This window comes from Poeciliopsis prolifica, unplaced genomic scaffold (genome assembly GCF_027474105.1).
Source record: "Poeciliopsis prolifica strain line A6 unplaced genomic scaffold, Auburn_PproV2 SCAFFOLD008, whole genome shotgun sequence".
NCBI lineage: Eukaryota > Metazoa > Chordata > Actinopteri > Cyprinodontiformes > Poeciliidae > Poeciliopsis > Poeciliopsis prolifica.
This window is the reverse complement of record NW_026562383.1, coordinates 4,119,157-4,141,265: the sequence shown is the minus strand read 5'-3', so window position 1 is coordinate 4,141,265 and position 22,109 is coordinate 4,119,157. Positions and strand designations below refer to the sequence as shown.

The 22,109-nt window shown below is 40.3% G+C and overlaps 1 protein-coding gene across 1 annotated transcript in view; it reads right to left on the bottom strand.

Annotated features, from left to right (window-relative positions):
- Positions 1 to 761: 761 nt before the first annotated feature.
- Positions 762 to 22,109, bottom strand: part of LOC129362348 (vertebrate ancient opsin-like) — a 69,941-nt gene continuing 48,593 nt past the window's right edge. The window contains exons 3-4 of the mRNA XM_055033843.1: positions 15,481 to 15,714; positions 762 to 2,703 (exon numbers count right to left, since the gene is read on the bottom strand). Of these exons, the coding sequence (XP_054889818.1) occupies positions 2,419 to 2,703; positions 15,481 to 15,714 (519 nt within the window). The 3' untranslated portion in view covers positions 762 to 2,418. The remainder of the gene's footprint in view (positions 2,704 to 15,480; positions 15,715 to 22,109) is intronic.

Genomic DNA, 22,109 nt, shown 5'->3' with positions numbered 1-22,109 from the left:
GGGCATAATCTTTTCTGTTTCCCTGTTGGAGGTGATCCAGTTATTTTTTGGTAGAGTTGATTTTTTTTTAACTTTTTTGGCGGGTTTCAAAAAAAACGAAGGCGCACATTACTGCCACCAACTGGTACGGAGTGTGTACTGGAGATGATGCTGTTCACTCAGAGTTTATGTCTGAAAATGGACGGTTTAGAGAAGACAGCTTCTGTTTTTCAGGATCAGTTATACAGTCGCTGTAGATGCTGTCTGGACGTCAATGTGTGACGTCAGGAGCCATAAACAAATTATTTGCTATTCCTTTGTCAGTATTGAAAGAGATTAAAAGGTAAGGAAATGTAAAGCCTGCTATATTTTTGCAGTAATTCTAATTAGAATTTTGCTTATTTATTTACTTTACAAAATCATAACCAATTAAGGCACTTAGTAAGGCATACTACATTGGAAAGATCATGTCCACCACTGAACGTGTCTCATGACACAAGAGTCCTTACAATTATTTTAAGAATGATTGAAAACTGTTTAGGAAAATACACAAAATCTACTTGAAAACGCCATCTGAAGTACAACATAAGTAGACATTGTCACACATTTAAAATATGCATTTTTATAAATATGTGCAGTGTACTTTAAAGAGATTATCCAAAGTATAACTTTTGTAATCTTACATTATTTTATAAAGTGTACCATAATAAATTTTAAACAACTTAGAAGCATGTCTCTAAAATTGTTTTTATTTTACATTTTGAAAATCTTAAAAAGTTCATCCAATCTCTGGACGGGAAACCGCACAGAGGTGTGAAAACGGTTTATAATTTTGTCCACGTTGTTCAACGAAACTTTTTAAAAACGTAACCCCCAGAGCATAATGCTGCCTCCACCATGTTATCCTGTAGAGCCACTGAGTTCTTTTGGTGATGTTTTCGTCTCAAACACGTTATTATAGCCAGATTTCACGTTTGGTGTCACCAGAATGTAATTTAATCCAGATGTGCAGGAGAAGAGCTTACTGCTTAGGCTAAACATGTGGACAATGCAAGATATTACATAAGACCAAAGCTCTGCGTTAGACATTGTTTTGTATCTTTTTCCTGACTGATACCTTTGCACAGAACCATTCTTTCAATCCTCTGTAACTTTACGAGGTCAATCTAACACACATGCACAAACCAACAACTTTTTTGTTGTTTCAGTTGCATCAAGCAGGATGAATGTTACGTTAACCGTAGAAATAATATTATTAATATTAACAGTTAACACAGGGTATGTATTATGAAGATAAATAGTGATTTCTATGCTGTTGTTCAACTGATCTTATGGATCCAAATGCATTAGAATTCAAAAAGCATTACTGTGATCTGCAGTAATACCCCATTTATCTGTAAAGTTTGCAAGCTTAGAAGCTCACACACAAGTAGCTGGCGAAATAAAGGCTCAGTGTTGCACTTATGTTCTCTTCTACACTGGGGGGAATGTCCTGTCAGACCGTCAGTGCCCAAAACGACAGAAAAAAAAAAACAAAAATCCTTGTAATAGTCAGTGTTGTGTTGTACAATATTTTATAGTTTGTTGGAATGGGCTACCTTTTATTTTGGCTCCAGTTCTCTCCTGTTTATCTGAGATTGGATCACATGATTCCTTCAAACAATCAATTTGAGAGTATGATCAATTGTTTTGCTAATCCTCTCCCTTATTTATTTATTTTTAAAAAAGCAAGCTTGGGGACAGATCACCACGTGAAGCTATTAAGATTCTTCTCGTCATAGTTAAACCTCATTCTGCCGTTCCGCCTAGTAACAGTGTCCATGCACAGACGGCACTCAAAGCCATGTTGCACCGGAGGAACTTTAATGTTGTTAGCGTGCTACATCAGCAGTGCTACATATAGAGCAAGTCTCTATTTATAACCAGGTTGTTTGATGCAGGTTGACGTCCTTCCGTGAAATTGCAGCAAGTTGAAAGCTTTAAAAAATTAAAGGTCTAAAATAATTTGTACAGTATTTTTCTTGTGCTCAAGCATTTTGTCAAAACTTTACCTCTGAGTAACAAAACTTTACAATACTTTGGGTCATAAACTGCCCAGGTTCTTCTTGTGCTGTTGGTAACAAATCGGTTGAAAAATATACCTCAGTCAATGTTCAGCTTGAAAACACGTAAGGCCATTTGAATGATCCAGATAATTCTCCTTTTTTGTTTGTTTCTTTGAAAGAAAAGTCAAAAAGTCAAGTGTTCTGCAGACAAACAAAAGGTTCTGTGTGTTCACTGCAGTGGGTTTTTGCTCACGTTGTCCAGAGGCATTTCACGGTTTCCCTTAGTCACCAGTCTACCACCAGGCAGGCCGAGGCAGAGATGACGACGTCCGCCGCCCTGCAACATTGTTAACGATTTCCAGGGATTTGACATTTTCACAGCAATAGCCAAGTGTCAGCCTTCAAAGTGGGCCATCAGCGAAACCACAACCACGGGTTGGTTGTAAGACGACGGGGCTTTGGTGAGGTCAATGGTCGGTTCACAGGACGGGTCCAGCTGGGGTACGGTGGCAGCCGGCTGGCCCAGAGAGGCGACCATAAACAACAAGTCGTCGGTCCGGCGGGGGCCGGTCACCGCCGCCCCCTTCACAGCTTTGGTAGCCGCCTTGGACGAGCTCTTCATGCTGGAGCCTCTGCGCGGAGCTTCACAATGCAGCAGGGCTCGGAAACATCTGTAGAACTGGGGCAAGCGCACAAACACAGAGTCAGAACACAACACAAAAGCATCTCCAGTTTCACCTGCTTTGCACAGTAGAACATTTAACTCCGATTAGGTCCAAAGTGCAAAAAGAATGTTCACTTGCATTTCCTGCACACCTCACTGTTCACCCTTTGGGCAAAATGCAACTAATTATGCCCGACCTCAGCTTTCTGCTTTCTCCCCGTGTTCCACGCACTTCATTATAAAGTTTTTCATCGGGATAATTGTGCCGCCCTCTTTGTGTTGCGCGAACAATACACCAATGGAAACAAATTATTTGCTCCCAAATTAATCAGGTAATGACATTCGCAATGAGAAAAGGAAAGCCAGTGTAAAAGTGTGTGCTTTTTGTGAGTGTGGTTGAAAAGAGAAATGCCTCGTTCTCCTCTGTTTGTGACCCTCCAGCAGCAGATTGCTAACGGACTCTCAGTGTTTTCAGTGCGTGTTCAAAAAGCTTTTGTAATGGATGTTTGAAAACCTGCCCTTAAAAGAAATGAGCACAAAGCTGCTGAACGTTAAGAGAAAATAGTATGAGTTTTTGTTCAATGTTACCTATTCCTATCCTAAGACGAACGTTAGCATATCTACAGTTGCTGTTTACTCAGGAACAAATGTCAAACGTGTTGCTTTTTGTCTGAGTTGTCACGTCAAATATGACTTACTTCTGTAAACTTCGAAAATATACAGGGATCTTTGTAAATATGCTTTGATTACCAACCTAAACTGAAAGAGAAACTTAAGCCATGATTAATACATATTATGCCACGTCAGTCAGCTTGGGCCTTTAATATGAGGGAAAAATAGAAAAGGTTAGGGCGAGGGCAGGTTAGGGTCAAAAAGAAAATCTGTGTCGTCATTGAGAAATTTTGTATCTATCTGTGAAGCAAAGCAACCCTGTAAACTCCACCACTGAACTTCACTGAATTCAGATTTCCACAATAAAAACTGATTATAAAAAGAAAGAAAAAGCAACATATTTTGATTTATGTGCGGAATTAACACTGTATGATTGATCCAGCTGCTTAATCATACAAAAAACTATTTTTTTTTGTTTGATAAAAAGTTTTTTTTTTACATATTTGTTAATACTACCACCATATTCAGACAATCTGAACAAAGATTGATCTCCGTCTCGTCTCTGCTGAACAAATGCAGCGCTCCCAACCAAAACCAAACAGGGGGAGGGTCTTATCGCTGTCAATCAATCCTTTTGTATGAGCTGCTAAATGTGCTAATGGCACAAAAACCAACTGACCACTTTTGAAAAAACATTCACATGGTGTCATCAGTGCTCGTGCTAAATAGTCTTATGATTGACAGCGCTAAGACCCGCCTCCTGGCTCTGATTGGTTGTTTTCAGTTGGCGCCAAGAAAAGGCAGAAAACCTTTTTTTCTGTTTGTTTTCTGCTAGCAGATATTCTGTTTCATACAATGCTGTCAAGACATAGTGACCATTTAGACAAAAATGTAAAAAAAATTTTTTTTTACAAAAGTTACATGCCGCAACTACAGTAGCAAACCCCAATACAATATGCTTAAGAGTGTATTATCCATCTGAGTGTGTGTGAGTGCGCGTGTGTGTGGTCTCCTTCAACGTAGTGCTGCAACTAGTTTTACTACAAGACGTGAATTAAACAGGAAAAGGACACCTTTAAAGTCCTTCATTTCCAGCCTTCACTGTTGGGTTTTAACAAAAACAAGATTTCTTTCTTTTTTTAAACCAGCCGGGTCTCTCAGAGCGCTGGCCTCCTTTTCTGGTTTCCCAGAGTTTCACACCTGGAAGTTGTCAGAGATGACCCAGACCAGGAGAAGCAGACGGAGGAGGGAGAGAAATGATATCGGTAAGTAATTATGTATGGATCATTTTTAAATACAGTCACAGCCAAGGGTGGGGCAAAAACAGAAACATTTCTTCAGACCAATTTTGGAGGAGGGGGGGTTTCGGCAAAGTTACAGTAACTTTTACATCACAATGTGAAATGTGATTTAAGAAGTTTTTAAACCACATTCAAGCTGCAGGGCCAAAAATGACAAGTAATGCACATTAAACGTGTTTTTCTAAGTAAGCAACCTGTTGAGAAGTAAAACTAAAATTCAAATGTTGCTTAGATACAAGTTTCATTTAGTCTGACTGATCTAATCTCTGCTACACTTTTACAAAACTTTAAGGTTCTAAATAAAAACCTTTAATGAGTAACTGCTCTTGATAAAATTCCTAATTTACATTGATTTATTGAAATGGCTCCAAATACAAGTTATGGCCTTTTTAAATTGTAACTTTAGTTGCTTTATTTTTAAGCCTTTTTTAGTTTTGTCATATCCTGGGTGATGCAGAGAAATAAAGGCATAACTTTTAGTTTTTTTGATCTATTCTCGGCTCCCAGACTCTGAGCCGGGCCCACTCGCTTGGCCCCTCCCTACCGTTTCAAACTCTTCGAATCAACTAAAAGTTAAAGAGCTAAATATGAATGAAATGTTTTCTACCTTTAACAAAGAAAACCTTAACTCTATGAAAGCAGTGTAGAGGTTTTGCTAATGAGGCGGCTTATCATGATTCAGCCAAAGTAATGAAAGTAATGAAACAACAATAATGCAGTCTGATCTTTATTGTTCATGTGTTTCTTCTCATTGAGCTGTGAATGTAAATAAAAGGTTTACATGTCGTTTCCTGTAAGTATTTACATACTGGAGGGTTTTAAGTTTGTGCTAGCAGCTAACAGCTAGCAGCTAACCTGTACCGTTCAGCTGCTGTTGCTCCTCCTACACTAAAAACCTAAAAATTAATTCTTATTTTTTCTGAGATAAATAGCAGACTTAATTCATTCTTTGTTTCTTTTGCCTTTTCATATTGATATTATTTAAATGTTTCTTCAATGATTTTTTTTTGGAGGGGGGGCTAATTTTAAACTTTTCCAAGTTTGTGGGGGTCTGGACCCCTGCTCTGTTGGCCCCTGGGCTCCTTTGGGGGAAACAACTTAAAGTTAAGGGACCTCATTTTTGCAGTTTCCCCCCCCAAACTTTCATGAATCACACTCACATTTGTGGCCCAGAAAGGCTGTGGGGGCGCCGCTAGCATACGCGCTTACCAGCGACCCAGAAGATGGTGTGACCCAGGTTAGGCGCGTTTAACCGCCACTAAGCCTGGGGCTTTCAGACTTCTGTCTCACGTACATGTGGAAGATTCATCTAGGTCAGCAGCTCAGAAACCCAATATGGATTCCTCTCAGGAATCAGAGAGGACGTCCAAAGGAAGAAGAGCGATGAGTTACGGCCGACTTGAGGAAGATTAATTCAAAACTGGGAAAAATAAACCAACGCTGCCACCGCCCTGACCTGGATAATTTATTCATTAGGCAGGCGAGGCCTCCTGGTGATCGGGTGTGAAGCGGCAGCTGCGTTCTCGCTGCTGTGGAAAAACACGAGAGCTCTTCAGAGATGAGAGGTTGAGAGTGGCGGTGCCCGCTGCCTCTCTGCGGCGCCAAAGAGGCTAAATATGACGAGGAGATGGGGCAAAGCGCGGGCGCTCCGGTTAGATAACAGCTGCATGGGAAACGAGTGGAAAGTCTGTTAGAACGTGTGCTCTGCTTTACCAGAACATAGAGCGAACTTAGAGCGTTTTGTGAGGGAAACAAACAAAAAAATGAACAAAACCCCAGGAAGGTTCTGGATGATGAACATAATCTGAATAATTGGACCTTTTCATTCTCCATACTTTCCTTTTGTTTCGTGTTTCCAGGTCTGCTCTCAACAGCGAGCTGCTCTTTCCACTATTTTTTGTTGTTGTATTTTTTATTACAGAAAGCAATTTTGATGGTAGTGAACCAATTACACTGCAAAAACACACAAGCTTACGAGGTGTTTTATAGTTTCTGGCTTTACTGTGAATATTTTACCAAACTTGAAATACGACTCCAGTAACTTATCAGCAAGATACAAGAGCTTGTTTCAAGTGAATAAATCATTAATATTGATGCAAAAAGTTCTAGTTTGGACTTTTCCACTTTTGTTGTAAGTGAAATAATCTACCAGTGGCAACAGCACTTTTTTCATCAATATAAATTAGTTATTCACTTCAAACAAGTTCCTGTATCTTGCTGAAAAAGTTAGTCTTATTTCAAGTGTGTTAAGATATTTTCAATAAGAAAATGGACTAAAATACTTGGTAAGATTTTAAATTTTTGCATTGTAATGTGTGGTTTTGCAAAGAAAAACAAAATAGATCATCCTGTTGATTAAAAAAAGAATCCAGAACAAAATCAAAATTTTTGAAGTGAAGACACACACTGAAACAGATTTATTATCAGCGGGAGACTAAACCACTAGAAAAAACACAAACCCGTTTTAGATTTGTGAAAAATCAAGAAAAAAAAACTATGATCCCAAAGACCTTTGACAAAGTTTTTTTTTATTTTTATTTATTTTATAAAAACATGATAAAGCCAGTAAAACATTTGCTGTTTTACAGTAAACGGTACCGTTGATCGAGCTTTTGAAGCTAGCGTAGAATTTAAGACTGATATACTGGTCCTGAGTTATCAAATTAATTTGTAAGTGAGTGTGTCCATGTTTATTTTTTTAAAAAATAAAATAAAATTAAGTCAGTTTAGCAACATTTCTGTATCGTATCGGCTGATACCAAACTTCAGGTATCGGAAGTGAAATATGTGGCTTGGTGAGTCCCTACTTTTAACCAATCAAAGCATTTAAAGCCCAACTTTTCCCTTAAAGAAATGTAAAAGTTTTCCTAAAAATAAACCTGGGATTATTTTTAGGAAAAACTACCAGAAATTCAGCTCTGAGCTGCATTAACCGTCCGAGTGGGACAAGAAACGTTTGACACAGACAGTCTTGAAGGCAAAAACATGCAAACACCTCATATCACAACACATTCAAGCTCTCAGATTGGAAGTTGTGATTTTATGCACATTTCCCTGCTCTACAACAAACCCTGCAGCGTAACACAGAGCCCTGGCTTTATCCCAGCTAGAACCTGGCCATAATGATGGACAGACAGGAAGATTATAAATAAGTGAGGGCCACAGTGACAGGTTGAAAGCATAACAATGCTTTCCCCACGTTTTCAATTCTCGGCACGTCCGCGACAAAAACCTCTCAGCGCACGTTCAAGGCTGATGCGCGCCTTGCACAATTCACCCGCTCCTCCTGCCCAGATCCTGTAGGTGGAAAACGCTCTCAAGTAAACGTAGTATACTTAGTATACTTTCAGAGATTCATGTATACTCGTAGTCTACTACATTTTCTCGCGGGCGCCATGTGTGGTGAAGTACTGAGGAAAGTCACAAAAACTGTTTCCATTTTCTGTTAACCAGAATCAGAAATTTTCTAGTAGAATTTCAGCGTTTCAAACTCGGCAAGACTGCGCCGAGAAGTTTGGGAAAGCTCAGACGATTATTTTATGTTTCTGTCAGCTTCTGTTGAACATTTTCCACATCTTACTGAGATGTAATTCCAGCAAGAATCTTGTAGATACCCAAAGTGTTTCAGTCAAGTCTTGCAGTCTGAAGGACATTTCAACTAAATTCAATCTCCAGCAGGTTCTAACTACGTAGAGTGGCTGTAGATGATTTATTAAAATGTTTCTTGGGCATGTTTTACCTCTCATCTTTTAAAGGACAGTAGTTTCTAAAATTCACTTTTATTTTTTTTTTTAGCTTAACATCATGTTATTCTATTCCTCTCATCAAAAACATACCTGAAGCTTTTTTCTGACCTGTTTTACTCACTGACTTATTATTGAATTTTTTTCATTTATTACATGCAGCCTGTGGCTACAAAAAGGTTCTCGTCTGTCTAACACAGGCCACAAAATCACATACAGAAAAAACAAGCCGGCAGAAATGAGCAAATTCCTGGTGGACCGGATCTCGATGTGGGAGCTGCTTCTCAGTGAAACGCCGATAAAAACGTTAAAGGATTAATAGAGGAGCCATGTTGTGATGGCTTCCTGGAGGTGGAGTTTCAGAAAGAGCAATAGTTTCTTAAAGAGACAGAGGTCCAATTTCAAATTATGAAGTCAAAATTATTTTAAATAATACATACAACATTTCTGTAACAAATTAGTTACTTGATTGTGCTATAAAGTCGCACTACATACCTGGAAAATACAAACTGTGTACAATTTTATGCATCGTTTCTACACACACAGAAAACACTCTATAAAATGTGACTGAATCAAGAGTCTAAGAGGCTAACAAGCGTGTAAAGGTTTACATTTTTACAACTTCTGCGCCGCTGCCACAAACTTATCTTAGGAATACATTCACTCATTACCTTGTTGAGAATTAGGAGCTGTTTGACGCAGCGCTCTGCTTTCTGTCGAGCGTGTTCTGTGTGGGAAGGGATGCACAGTGGGACGGAAAGCGAGAAGTGCCCCAGGCTCTAACAAAAACATCTCCTCACACTGTCTGCACAAGCCACACGCTCATCCCCCGGCGCCCGTCAGCGCACAACCTGCAGGTCATCCAAAAGGGAACGCTTGCGAGAGGCGGTGCAGGGGGAAACGAGATGATCGGCACCCAGGTGTGCCACAATACGGGCAGGTGGGAAGGATGGAGGGAAGCGTGGTGGAGACGACGGGTAAATGGTGGAGGAGGAAGTTAGTTGAGAAGCGTTTGTTCTGAGGCGGTGGACACGGAGGTGAAGGCTTCGACAGATGATGCGCAGCATGTCAGGGAGACGGATGAGAGACGTGGACTGACGGGAAGCGTTGGACAGAGGGGTTTGTGGTGGAGACAACACGTAAGGAAGGGTTGCGTCTGAGATTATCCGCATGCAGTTTGTTCACTCGGTGTTCTAGAGGATCATAGCTCGCTGCGGTGCAGCTAGAGAAAAAGCACAAAGGTTAAAATGTCACGAATCGCCTCTCTCTCTGGGAACTCGCTTGTCATGAAGAATGAAGAGTGTTGTTCTGTGAGAAGACCATGATTTGATTTATTTCATACAGGCATGCCTAAACCTTTTCACGATATTCCACTGATTGAAAGTCGATCTGTTTCGGTTATTCACCACATTTGAAGTGTCTCCAGATTAAGTGTCCAACAAGAAATGAATTATGATACCGGTCAGTCAACCTAAAGAGATGTCCGCCATGTTCTGTCCTGAGTTACTGCAGGTGTTGGAAGTGATCAGAGTCCGGGTCCACCGAGGCGTTGAGGATGTTCCAGTTGTTCCTTTCAGCTGCTGCATCAGAATCGTCGTTCTGCTGTCTCTCATCTTTCCTGCAGGATGAGAATCTGTCCACTTCGCTGGCCGTTTAATCAGGCATTGATGCGTTTTGTTCCCCAAATCAATTACCAATGAAAATGCAAAACTCACTTCTTTCTGGAAAGAGGACTTTAAACCACAGATTAACAGTCTAGTAGTTTTTCTTCTTATTTCAGGTTAGATGCTTCCAAAGTTTGAACAAGACTAACTTAGAAGAAATGCAGAAGTTGTTCTGGTTTTTTTCTGTCCCCTCTGCTATAGGATGAAGATATTGTCTGAGCCCTCTTCCCGTCAGCTCAATTTTTTCCAACGGTCTTTGTCAAAACCTGTCCCTGCTCTTCTCTGCTTCGTCGCAGACATCATCCGCTCCTCTCTGTCTTCTGGAATCGTCCCTGCAGCATTTCAAATCCGCCGCCGTTACTCCCACTATCAAGGAACCGGGTCTCGACCCTTCGAACTTCAAAACTCTTATATCAGATCCACCCGCCGTTTCCAAAGTTCTCAAAAAAGTCAATCAATTTAAACCTATCAAATAAAATGAAGAATTTTAATCTGACTTTCAACTCCATTGTAACGAAATACATGATAAAAATGACAAAAGACCTTCTTGCTTCTGCTTATCCAACCTCTTGATCGACACCTTCACTCATCCATCCTAGATTCTTCAATAAATTTTAATTCACTTTGCCGTTATTCTTGTTCCTTGTGCATATTTTTCTACTTTTTCCTTCCACTCCATTTTCTCTCCACACCTTTTGATGCAGCATTCAGTGCTTTAGCTTCAGTAGAAGTGACCGATTGAAGCTGGGTGTTAATGACCTTCTGCTGTCCAGTCAACCTTTGTTTCCATGATTGTAGCATAACTTGTACTTTTACCCCTTAAAATGCAACTTTATAATTTTCTGACAAACTGAATTGACTGAAACATATTTTAATTACATACTGACTCACTGAGGTGAACTTGTATTGGCTGGGAGCAGAAATTCAGTTTCTTGCAGCTGACAGAAACGACTGAAAAACACCAAGATGGGAAGAATTTTTACTTTCTGTAACAGTAAAGTACCAAAAACCTGACCCAAAACCTCACCTGAAAATAGTTTTGACTTAATCTGTTTCTGTAAACTCCCCAGTGTTGTTGCGGCAAAGCCCACCGAGTGCAACGGGAAAAATGAATAGATCCGGCTGCTCCGGCACACTGGAACGGGTGAAAAGAATGAATCGTCTGATTTCCTCTTGGGATTTCCTGGCACTCTACTCTCGGCTCCGAACATTACTGCCCTGCTGATATGCCAAAAAATAAAATATGCATTTTCTCTGACTGAAACAATCCTAGGAGTTTTGCTATGCGAACAGAAGATTTCATTCAACGCTTCCAGGCATATTGATTGGATCCCCCCAACTTTATCTGCTTATCAAGGTCATTTATGTCATTTCTTTTGTCTGAGAGCGCACCACTTCTTTTTGAGAACATCTTTTGAGTTAAACCTGCTTCTTTTTTTTTTTTTTAAACAAAAATCCTAAAGTTTTACTTCTTCATTTTCCATTACTGGTTTGATGAGAGGATCCAGAACCCAAACCTGCCCAGCCTGTGAGGAAAGGACCATGTGTGTGTTCCTCCGCTTTGATTTAAGATCAGCCAATAGGATGAGGGATTCCTCTTTCCAGCTGATGAAACTGTGGTCAGAGTTTACCCCACTGCTACGCAGCGAACACATTTGTGGACCGTGGAGGACAAACAGGTGTTGACAGGAAAACACTTTGCAGCAGCACAGCTGACACTTAGTGGAGAGGAAGAGGATTCAGAGGAAACTTACCCTTCATCCCCAGGCCTCTTCGCCCTGACCGCCGCTGACTGTGGATGGGGACGAACGCACACCAGCTGCTACTTGTATCTGTACAGCATTTTTAGTCTTCAACTCGCCTCAACTCACAGTTTCCATAGTAACGGGCTGGGAGGAATTGAAGACTGAAAATGACATACAGGACATTCGGCGTCTCCCCCGCGCTCGTCGGCGTCTCTCGTCGGCGTCTCTTTCGAGCTGCTTGGAGGTCGACGGACTCCGGCGTCTCTCTGAGGTCAGTCGGTGTCATCCCAAAAGGAAACCATTGCTACGTCTTTTTTTTTTTTTTCTCTCCTCCATCTTTTCAACTTTCCATCTGCACAATAATGAAACTCTTGACTGTAACTCTTGAGCAGAAGTTTACACTTCAAAAGCCTTTGGAGATAAGATTTCCTTTTCCAGCACAGAGAACTGTACATGATTTTAGTCTTGCTTGGTACAGTATAAATCTCTCTGACAAGATCTGAAGGGAATATTTTTCTAAACCTTTTCGAGCTTCACTCGGACCGCAAAGCGATAATAAAGATTACGTTGAGGAAAATGCTTTATTGGTCTGCTCTGGCGGGACAATCTCAGTTATCTCCCATTATGTTTTCTCACCGTGATGAACAATACCTCAGAAGGGGACGAAAACATCTTTAATCATGTGTCCAAACGTATTGGGTGGCACAAAGGGATTTGCTTTACAGAGCAACTTGATAAGGAGGCGCAGAGAGAAAACGGAGCAGGAATTATGAGGAGTAAACTTTGGATAAAAAGGCTCATTCGAAATCGTTCAAGAAGACATTAAACGACTAAGAAAAACCAGGAAGCCATTAGCTGGTGAGGGTGATTCGTTTGAGTTTGAATTGTTTGCTGCGGTTTTATGTCATCGATAAGTTTTGCTTCGTAACTTTCTCTTTTTTTTTTTCCGTCTCACTGGCAGAAGTGGGGTTAAAACATCTGGGATGACATAATCTCTAATTAAATGTGTGAAGTCCCCTAACGAGTTATACGAGTCGTCTGTTCTGACGGGGATGAGAAAATCTACTTATGCTTTTGTGAAATAAATAGCTGCAAACTCTCGCTGGGATTTTTGATTGGTTCTCTGCACAGGAAGGGCGGGACGATGCCTCCAGTGAGCCCATTTATGTTGCAGGATATAACCACAGTAGCGGTCAAATGTCTGCGTTTTTCTGCTGACATTTGAACACCCATTCAACCTTCTCACAATTTATTACATCACAACAAGAAACTTCAGTGTATTTTATTTAGATAGCAAGGGAAAGACCAACAAGTTTGAGACCCAACTTTGAACGCCACCGCCTTAAACAACTTTGAAACAGAATCCAGAGGAGAAATAAAAAAGATCAAACAACCTGACCAGAGTGTCGTCATGTCTGTGCATGAGGCGATGAACAGCAGTGAGCTTGTTGTAATTCAGCTTGTCAATCAAAATTTGAAAACCGCGACATTAACCAACACATTTATGTCTTAAAATTGATTTAATCCCACAAGACTCCCAGAACTCTCAAGGTTCTGACCTGTATTCAACGATTTGGGAAATATTTCTACAACTATACAGCAGGTTAAGAGCTCTTCATGTGAAGGATTTTTTTTTTTTTTTTAAAAGCCCTGAAATTGAAAACATGTTCTGAAGTCCACGAACAACAACAGCTGGAATAGTTGAGATTACTGAGAGACCCTGGAGAACAGAAAAAAATGGATTAATTTGTACAATTATCAGTAATAATAATAATAATAATAATAATAATAATATATCTTCATGAAGGAACAAGACTGACAAATGAGACCAAATGAAAAGTGACTGGAGTCCTGCTTCAACAATTCCTGCTCACAGCTCCATAATTGGATCTTTTTCTTTGCAGCATCGCTGCAGGACCATTCTTATTAATAAGTCAACGAGGGTCAGTAAATCCAATTTATATTCATCACATCTTCTCCTCAAAATAGATTAATCTCATTTTCTGTGAGGAGATTCTTGGATCTGCATTGTTTTCTGATCTCCAAACTCCCTTGCTGGGTGAAAAGGAAACCGCTGGATAAGTGAAGTCCGGCAGAATTATGGAACAAAAACAGGCTCGTTTTCATTGCTCACTGGATCTAATTAAATAACAACAACAACAGCAAAAAAAGACCAAGAAGTGCATGAAATTATGTGACTTTGCTTGTATGGCCAGCTGTGATTGAATATTCCTACTCAAAGTCTTTGTGTTTCCCATTCGGTGTGTGCATACAGCTGGTTTCTGATCAGATGTGCCGTCGGGGAAAGTATCTGATGTTGGAGTTCGTTTCCGGGCTCCTTCTGTTGTTTTGGCTTTCATCTCATCACACTACGGCTCCTCGGTCATGAAACAATAAGCCGGTCCGAGACCCACTTGTTTGGAATTGAATTTGTGTATTCAATTCAACTTTTAGAAAAGTTGTAGTTTTGCCCTTCGACATAATTATGGATGTCAAACTTGAAAAACTTTGTTTTTCTGCATTAGCTTTAATCAAGTTACTGCATCCATATATATTTATAAAATAAAAGGTACAGGATTGTTTCAGATGTTTGTCTCATAATAATGGTGTACTTTTCATATTTCTATTTAATTTCTCCCTAATGGTTGGCATTATTACAATAGATATTAATTACATTCATAAAAGTAAAACATTCTGAAAGTTGACGCGTCTTTACATAACTGTCTGCACAGCTAATGCTGTTTGTCAAGGCATGAGAAAGTTTACATATCGGCGAATAATAGAAAGCTAACTTCCTATTTTAAGAGAATGTCTGACAAGATGAAGTGAGGCAGAGTGTGAATTGAACCGTCATCACTTTGGATAATGAGTCCTTTCACGACACGGCGCACAGCCAGAATGTTCTGACGGAAACTTCAAACCGTAGATTTGGTGGAATGACAGGAAGGGCGTCCGTACATTGACAGCAAAATGTATTAAGTATATTTGTTCAAAGTGACCTGGGATTTATGGAAATGGGCAGATTATTGTTTGATTAACAGGCGTGCACTGATCCGTGTTTTTCACATCCGATACCGATATCTGAGGTTTAGTATTGGCCGATACCGATCCGATACCGAAAAACTGCAGAATTGACCGAAAATACCCTCTCAACCCCCCAACACAGACATAAACATAAAGAATTACAAATTAATTAGAAAACTGCACCAGAACAGCACACTTAAAAGTACCAATAGCTTTACAAGTTTGATCAAACATGTAAAAACAACTTTAATCTGTTCAGTCAGTGCAATTAGGAGTAGAACAGCCAGTATAGAAGCACAGAATTAGATTGAATGGATCTGTCCCTACGGACCGGACACTTCATCACGATACCCCATCTAGCTTTATTTTCAATATCCGATACAGATATAAATGAGGGACATATATAGATTTTACTGCCATCATATTCCAAATTATTGGACTGGGATTCCTCAAGGTTGTGTTTTCAGCACATTTTATTTTAACCAAATAAGAAATAAAACACCAGCTTTTCATCTTATTTGCTCATAATGTAAATTATTCAGTATGTACATTTGAAACTGTTCCTTACAGAAACACAAAGCAGATGTTAAATTCAAACACCTAGAAAACTTTAGGGAAACCTGCTGTAAGAGTTTCAAACCAAGACTCAAAAACAACAAAACGGTGACCTCGGCTCGAATCCTCGCTCTCTGCTACCTCTCACCTGTTTATTCATGAAGACGTAGATGACCGGGTTGATGACGGTGCTCGCCTTGGCCAGCACCGAGGGGATGATGCTCGCCTCGGGCGTGACCAGGCCGGGCGGCCCGAAGGTGGCCAACAGCGCCATGATCCCGTACGGCATCCAGCAGAGCAGGTAGCAGATCACCATGATCACCACCATGAACAGGACGCGCTGCTCACGCTTCCTGCTCAGCGACGCGTTGATCCCGCTCACCTGCAGGCGGCACAAGAGAGGAGAGGAGTCAGAGGTTTAAGGACAGGAGAGACTCCTGAGATGATGAGATCTGTTCTGACGTTTAGGTTTTTGATGGCTGGAAGTCTGCCGCTTGTCAGAGCTGATGGAAGAAAGACAAAAGAGTGAGAAGGAAGAGGTTTGTGATGAGGATAAAACAGAGGAAGAGGAGAATCCAGAGGAATGAGACATTAGCAAGAACTGCAGGAGGATGACTTGAGAGTTAGAGAAAACACTTTTTACCCTTTTTATTCCAATGTGCCTGACAAAATTAAAATTCAGAGCAGTCCTTCACCTCATTTTAAAAAAGGTTGCCAACATTTCCAAATACTGAATGTTCCAGGACAGACTGAATGTGAATGTAGCCTTCCTGTTTCCTGCCCGAGTCTCTCTCTCTCTGTCCTGATTCAGTGAAGGAATCAGGGTACGACTGCCGTCCTGTCTGTATACTGAAACAATTGGGTATGAAACAATGGTTTTTGACATCAGCAGAAAATTGAAGATTTGTGTACATATGTAATAGAAATGCAACTAATTTGTTTCCAGAACCTCTCCTCGGGTCGGGGCGTAGAGTCTCCAGGTGGATTCTTCGGGACTGTGACAGATGCAAAGCCCGATTCAGCCGGAAGACGTGATGTTCAGTGGGAAAATGTTCCCACCAGTACCATGGTAACCTCAACCCAGAGTTTCTCCAGATATGGACAAAACATCGCAACTGGTACATGGAATGAAACCAGATACGTTTTAATAGTTGTTATATTACATTAGCGCCATAAAGCTGGAAACGACTTCATTCAGCGTTGTGACTCTGGAACCAATCCCAATAATAAGTGTGTCTTTCTCCAGAGTCAGTCAGGACGATATCGCCACTTCTCACAGGAAGGGATGTGACTTTGCATTAAACAGACAGATGGTGCCCGTGTGTGTGTGTGTGTGTTTGTGTGTGTGTGTGTGTGTGTGGTGTGTGTTTGTGTGTGTGTGTGTGTGTGCTTAACGGAAACAGAGCATTTAACCTGCTAAGTGAGATCTCAGGTTTTGCTGGAGGTAAACGATGACGTTAGAGAACAAAGGGCTTCACAAATAAATGAAACGATAAAATGTTTTCAATAACCTCAGCTAGACATTAGCTGGTTTAACTCAATCACCAGCATTCTTTGACTTGATTTTTAACCTAGTTCTGTTTAACAACTCCTACCAGTTATTTTGTTCTTGCTGTACAATCCTTTGGTGCAACCCAATTGTTGTAAATTGCAGGATAAATAAAGTTGACATTGCTACTTCAAAAAAAAAAAAGCAGACTTAAATTTAGCTTTGTCAGCAGAACAGAGCTTTCTAATTACGCTAAATGGATATGTAGCTGCTTGCTCACATAAAAAGACTGAGTGAGCAGTCTTCTGTTCACCAGAGATCCTCTATGCGGGAAAGGAATGAGATTATTTTTGAAAAGCGATTTATTTTAGAAACTTTATCACTAATTGAGACATTACATAGATTAATTGCACACAGATGGATACTAGAAAGCCTTTGTTTCTGTCAACTGTGATTTTCCACTTGCAGCTAATGGAAACATAGCATTTAAAATAGAAATGTGAGCTTTGATGAGAAGTGCGTAATGCCTTTAATAGTTGTTATTTTTAAAAGGCTCTTTTAATCTGACAAACAGAGCTCATTCAAATTGATTGAATATTAATTTAAGTAAAGCTGAGAACAAGTCATTAGAGCAGAAATAGAAAAAAAGACTTTCTGAGAGAATTGTATTTTTTCTTTTCTTTTTTTTGCTAAATGTACTAGTTGAAGTCATGAAGAAACGGTTTTAAACCGGAGTTTTTCCTCACCGGACTGAAAAGCATGAGAGGAAGCTGCCAAAATTAAAACCTTACCACATAAACCACGACGTGAAACACTTCCTCGCTCAAAAACACTTTCCCCTCGGCACGATTAGAGCTTCTATCCGTCAGCGTCACTGACCGATGGCCGGCTCTGCCACTTTGCTTCTTAGCCAAAATGACAGAGGTCACGACCTCCAAGAAGATCTCCAGCTGTGGCAGCCTTTGTTTTATGTCATTTCACCAGAGTTCGCGGCTCTGGTTCCAAGAAGCATTCCGACACCCAAAGAGAAGTAAAAATACGAATCGCAAAAGAGACGTAACATGGCCGCTGCATCTGAGAAAACAAAGGAATCGAAAGTACAAACCGGTTCCCATTGAAAGGAAAAGCCAGCAGCACCGTGTGGGGCTTTGGCCGCCTGTAGCTTCTCGTTCCTTTAGCATTCATAGCCAGAGCTGAGCTTTCATCAGACAGGTGTGTTTGTACTTCTTAAACAGCGAGTCCCTGCACAAATAAACGCTCCTCCATTGTGGCAGACTAATCAAACTTTTCCGGGGACTGACAGCCACTTCACATTTTCCTCATTTACCCCCCAAGAGTCTTCAGTAACCTTCTGAAGTGGAGATTTTTTTCAATTTTTTTTGTTCAGGAAGATATTTGTGCAGAACTTCAAACTCTCGAGTGTTTACTTTCTCTGAAAAGGTTTGTGAAAAGGCTGCTCGATTATACGCTTTTAACAAGTGATGGGTTTATAGAGGTCGGCTCTGGGGGGACGGGAAGCGAGAAGATTTTGCCGCGACGGTCGGAGTTTACATGCAAACGGTGAGTTTTTGCTTCTGGTTTGATGTGGAGAAGAAGTCTTACATATTTAAATGTGGCTGTGAACTGCTAACTGTGTTGGGTCCAAACGGAGAGAAAAACTACAATCCTCACAAAAGTAGGCAATTTCCCCCATTCACTTCATCATAAAAGATGCTGTAAAAATAAAAAAAATCCAATTATTGTTGCTTTGTCAGGAAAGATGTTAGATAACTGCAAAAACACAAAATCTTACCAAGTAAGATTTTTTGTGCAAACATCTCTGTACACTTGAAATAAGTCAAAACGAACTTACAGGTCACTTTTTAGCAAGATATAGGAGCTTGATTAAAGTCAGCAATTCCTTAATATTTCTATAAATATAACAAAACATTTTACTCATGTTATCAGAGAAACTAGTACTTTTTGTTCCATTTTCAGCAGGTTCCTACGTCTTGCTGAAGAGTGAGTTGATCTCAACTCATTTCAAGATATTTGCACTAAAAACTAAACCAAAAATACTTTGGTGGGCATTTATCGTATCATTTGTCATTTATTGTGAGAAATATCTTATTCATGACAAGAAACTAGACTTATCGTTGTCACTATAAATTTGAATAAAAAAAATTGACAGTATTATTGGAAATGTAAATTTTGCCATTTTCTCCACTGTTTGTCCCATGAGAACGTCAATAATTTTTTTATTTTTTTTAAGAATTTGGCATCCTGACGGAGCCTTTTTCAAATGGGAATGTTTTTAAAGAACAATACTGTGACATACAGACACAACCAAAAAAAAAAAAACTTACCTTTTTTAGTCATAATCTATATCAATATCACAATAAGACCTCAAAATATTGGGACAGGATCTCAAGACCATATCGGCAATTTCTACTCGAAGCAGCACGCAAATATTCAATAAACACATTCTTACCAGCTCTAGAGAGTAAAACAAACTTCAATGTCGGGTCGAGAAAAGATTTGTGGATTTGGTGCCGTCCAGACTTAGAAAATATGAAACTGGAGCATTACTACTCTTGCAGATCTAAATGATACTAAGCGGCCGAAGGTTTCAGCTGCTGTTTATAGCAGATTATATTCAATGGATGATTTTTTTTCTCTCTGTCAGTTTACTTTGAGGATTGCACAAGCAAATGGCATCAACGCTCTGCTGGGCTGAGCAGACATGTCTGGATGCCTGGTGAGGCTCAAGTTGAAAATGATAAAAGTTGTACAACTACAATAGGGAGAAACAAAACATTCCTCACAAGCATTGATGCTGCAATCATGGAGCCTCAGATTCTCTTTATTAAATTGAGTAGTTCACAAAAACAGATTTGGCTGTTTTTGTGAACTTAGCTCTGGCCTCCATTGGAAGAAATTTTGATGTGCCATATTTTGTCTCTTTATGTGAAAGTTGCTTGTTTTGAAAAAAGAAAAGGAAAAACTTGAGTAATGTTCTAAGTTCTGTACACCTTCTTTGTACTAAAATATTAAGAATATTTTTTTTAAAAAACTGCAGGCACTCACAACATCGGTTAAATTTTCAGTACTGAAATATGGAATCCTGCAATTCTGCAGAGCAACCAGCTCATATGTCAGAGCCACGTTCAGACAAGGTCCATTTCCAATACACAATACGTGAATTGACAATAAACATGCAATGCCTCCTGTCGTCTTCTTCCAGTGGTCGTTGATCTCGTGACTCGTGATGTGGAAAAAAAAGTGTTTCTTGCAAATTTTGTGAAATAAACTAATTCCTATGTGGCCAACCAACCCCACACCCCCATTATTGCACTTGATTGTGCTACAAAATGATACTCTGTGGCTGGAAAACACATAACTTTGAAGCAAAAAACAAAACTAATTTGAGCAACTAATTTGTAGCTCAAATTTAGTTATTGACTTTCCTCTCATTTGCTGCAGGAAAATAAACCTCACATTTCACTTTTGAGCAGCATGTGCCATAGAACAGAGCAGCAACACCTTCAAAGGTAAATTTAAGAGAAAACCTGTTGTTTTTAACAGGTTCCTCGAATAATAACTGGACTTGTGAAAGTGTGTGGAAGGTGATATGGACAGATGACAGTTTAGCACCTCATCAGTTCACATTGGCCAGCTGTTTACAGTCTCCCTATATATTCCACAACGGCTCTCTTAGTTCCAAACTTCTTAAATATTATTATTATTTTTTTTAACTTTCTGCCTTTTTTCAGGGATGATTGACATCAAAAGAGCATAAAAAATTGAAAAATGTGTCAGGTGGTCAAAGCCGCAGCGGTTCCTTTGTTAGGTGAAAGGACCGTGAACGCAGCGGGGCCCGGCCCCGGTTCCTGCGGCGCGTGACGGGCCGTCCGTCCGAAAAAAAGGCCCGGATGAAAGCGCTGACAGAGCAGCGCGGAGAACACCGCGGGGACCACACGAACTGCTGAGTAGGAAGAAGAAGAAGAAGAAGAAGAAGGGGGAAAAGCCCAGAAAACTCAAAACCGTGTGCCAACATTGACGGACAAATTGTCGTCGTAAAAGCGAGACGGACGCCTCTGTCAGAAACTAAACCTCAAAATGATTTCCTCCGAAAGAAGCGAACGTTCTTTTTTCCATTAGCAGTGATGGGCCACTAAGGAGAGCGGCGAAACTTTTTTTTCTCTCTCTCTCTGTCTCTCTCTCTCTGTCTCTCTCTCTCTGTCTCTCTCTCCCTGCCAGATGTCAGTGAAGCTGACATTAACAGCCTGCCTTCAGCTCGTGTCAGCCGGGCTGCTCCTCGGCGCAGCTCCACGGTCCTTCTGCTGTCACCACCGAGACGCGCTGCACAAACGTCCTGTCTGTGGGCAAAGCCATCTATTCTAATCACAGTTTGTCACGCGCGGAAAGAAAGAATAATGGCGTGTGAAGTGGATGGGTGGGGGGGCGCGTGACACTGTGTGTCTCCAGAGCTTCCGATGATAACGACGACGCCGTGAGGCGTTCACAGGCTGTACGTAAAGAAGAGGACACCGCGGGTTTGTCTTTGAGGGAATAACATTACAACGTGACGTGAAGCTAAAAAAGGTTGATTTTACATAATACTGGCTCTTTAAACAGTTGGTTTATTCCCCCCAGTAACACTAACTAATACAGAACTTACACAGTAAAAACTGCTGGGTTAAAAACAACTCCATTTGTGACCCAGTGGGGGGTCAAACTTGCACCGAGCCAACGCTGCGGTGTTTTAATGACGTCGTAACGTGTTGCGTTGATGGTTTGACCCGACACACTGGGTCAGGGCAACTGGTTGAAATGACCCAACATTTAGGTTGAAACCCGCAGCCGTTCACAAGGGGTTTTGTACCACTATAATTGGGTAAAAAAAAGATGATTTATTTTAAAATTCACCATATAAAAACTGGATTAAACACGATCCAAAAATCACTTTTACTTAATGCGATATGTATTCAAAGCCAGCAGAATTCATTTGCAAAAGTTTAAAAACATGCAACATACACTCTTCCGAGTACTAAGTTATTGCTTTTAAGTATATAATTAAACTCAACTTCAACTCATTACTTGGCAACAATGCAGAAGCACATGATGCTACACGTTACGACGTCATTTCATGTCAAAAGTTTGTTTCACAGCAAACTACAAGTAAAAAAATAAAGTACAATTTAGCTATTAGACAAGGAATAACTTTATCAACACTTTAGCGGTATTTCTACCAGCTGCCTGGTAGAATTTTATTTAAGGGCATCAGAGTAAAGGAGGCTGAGTACACT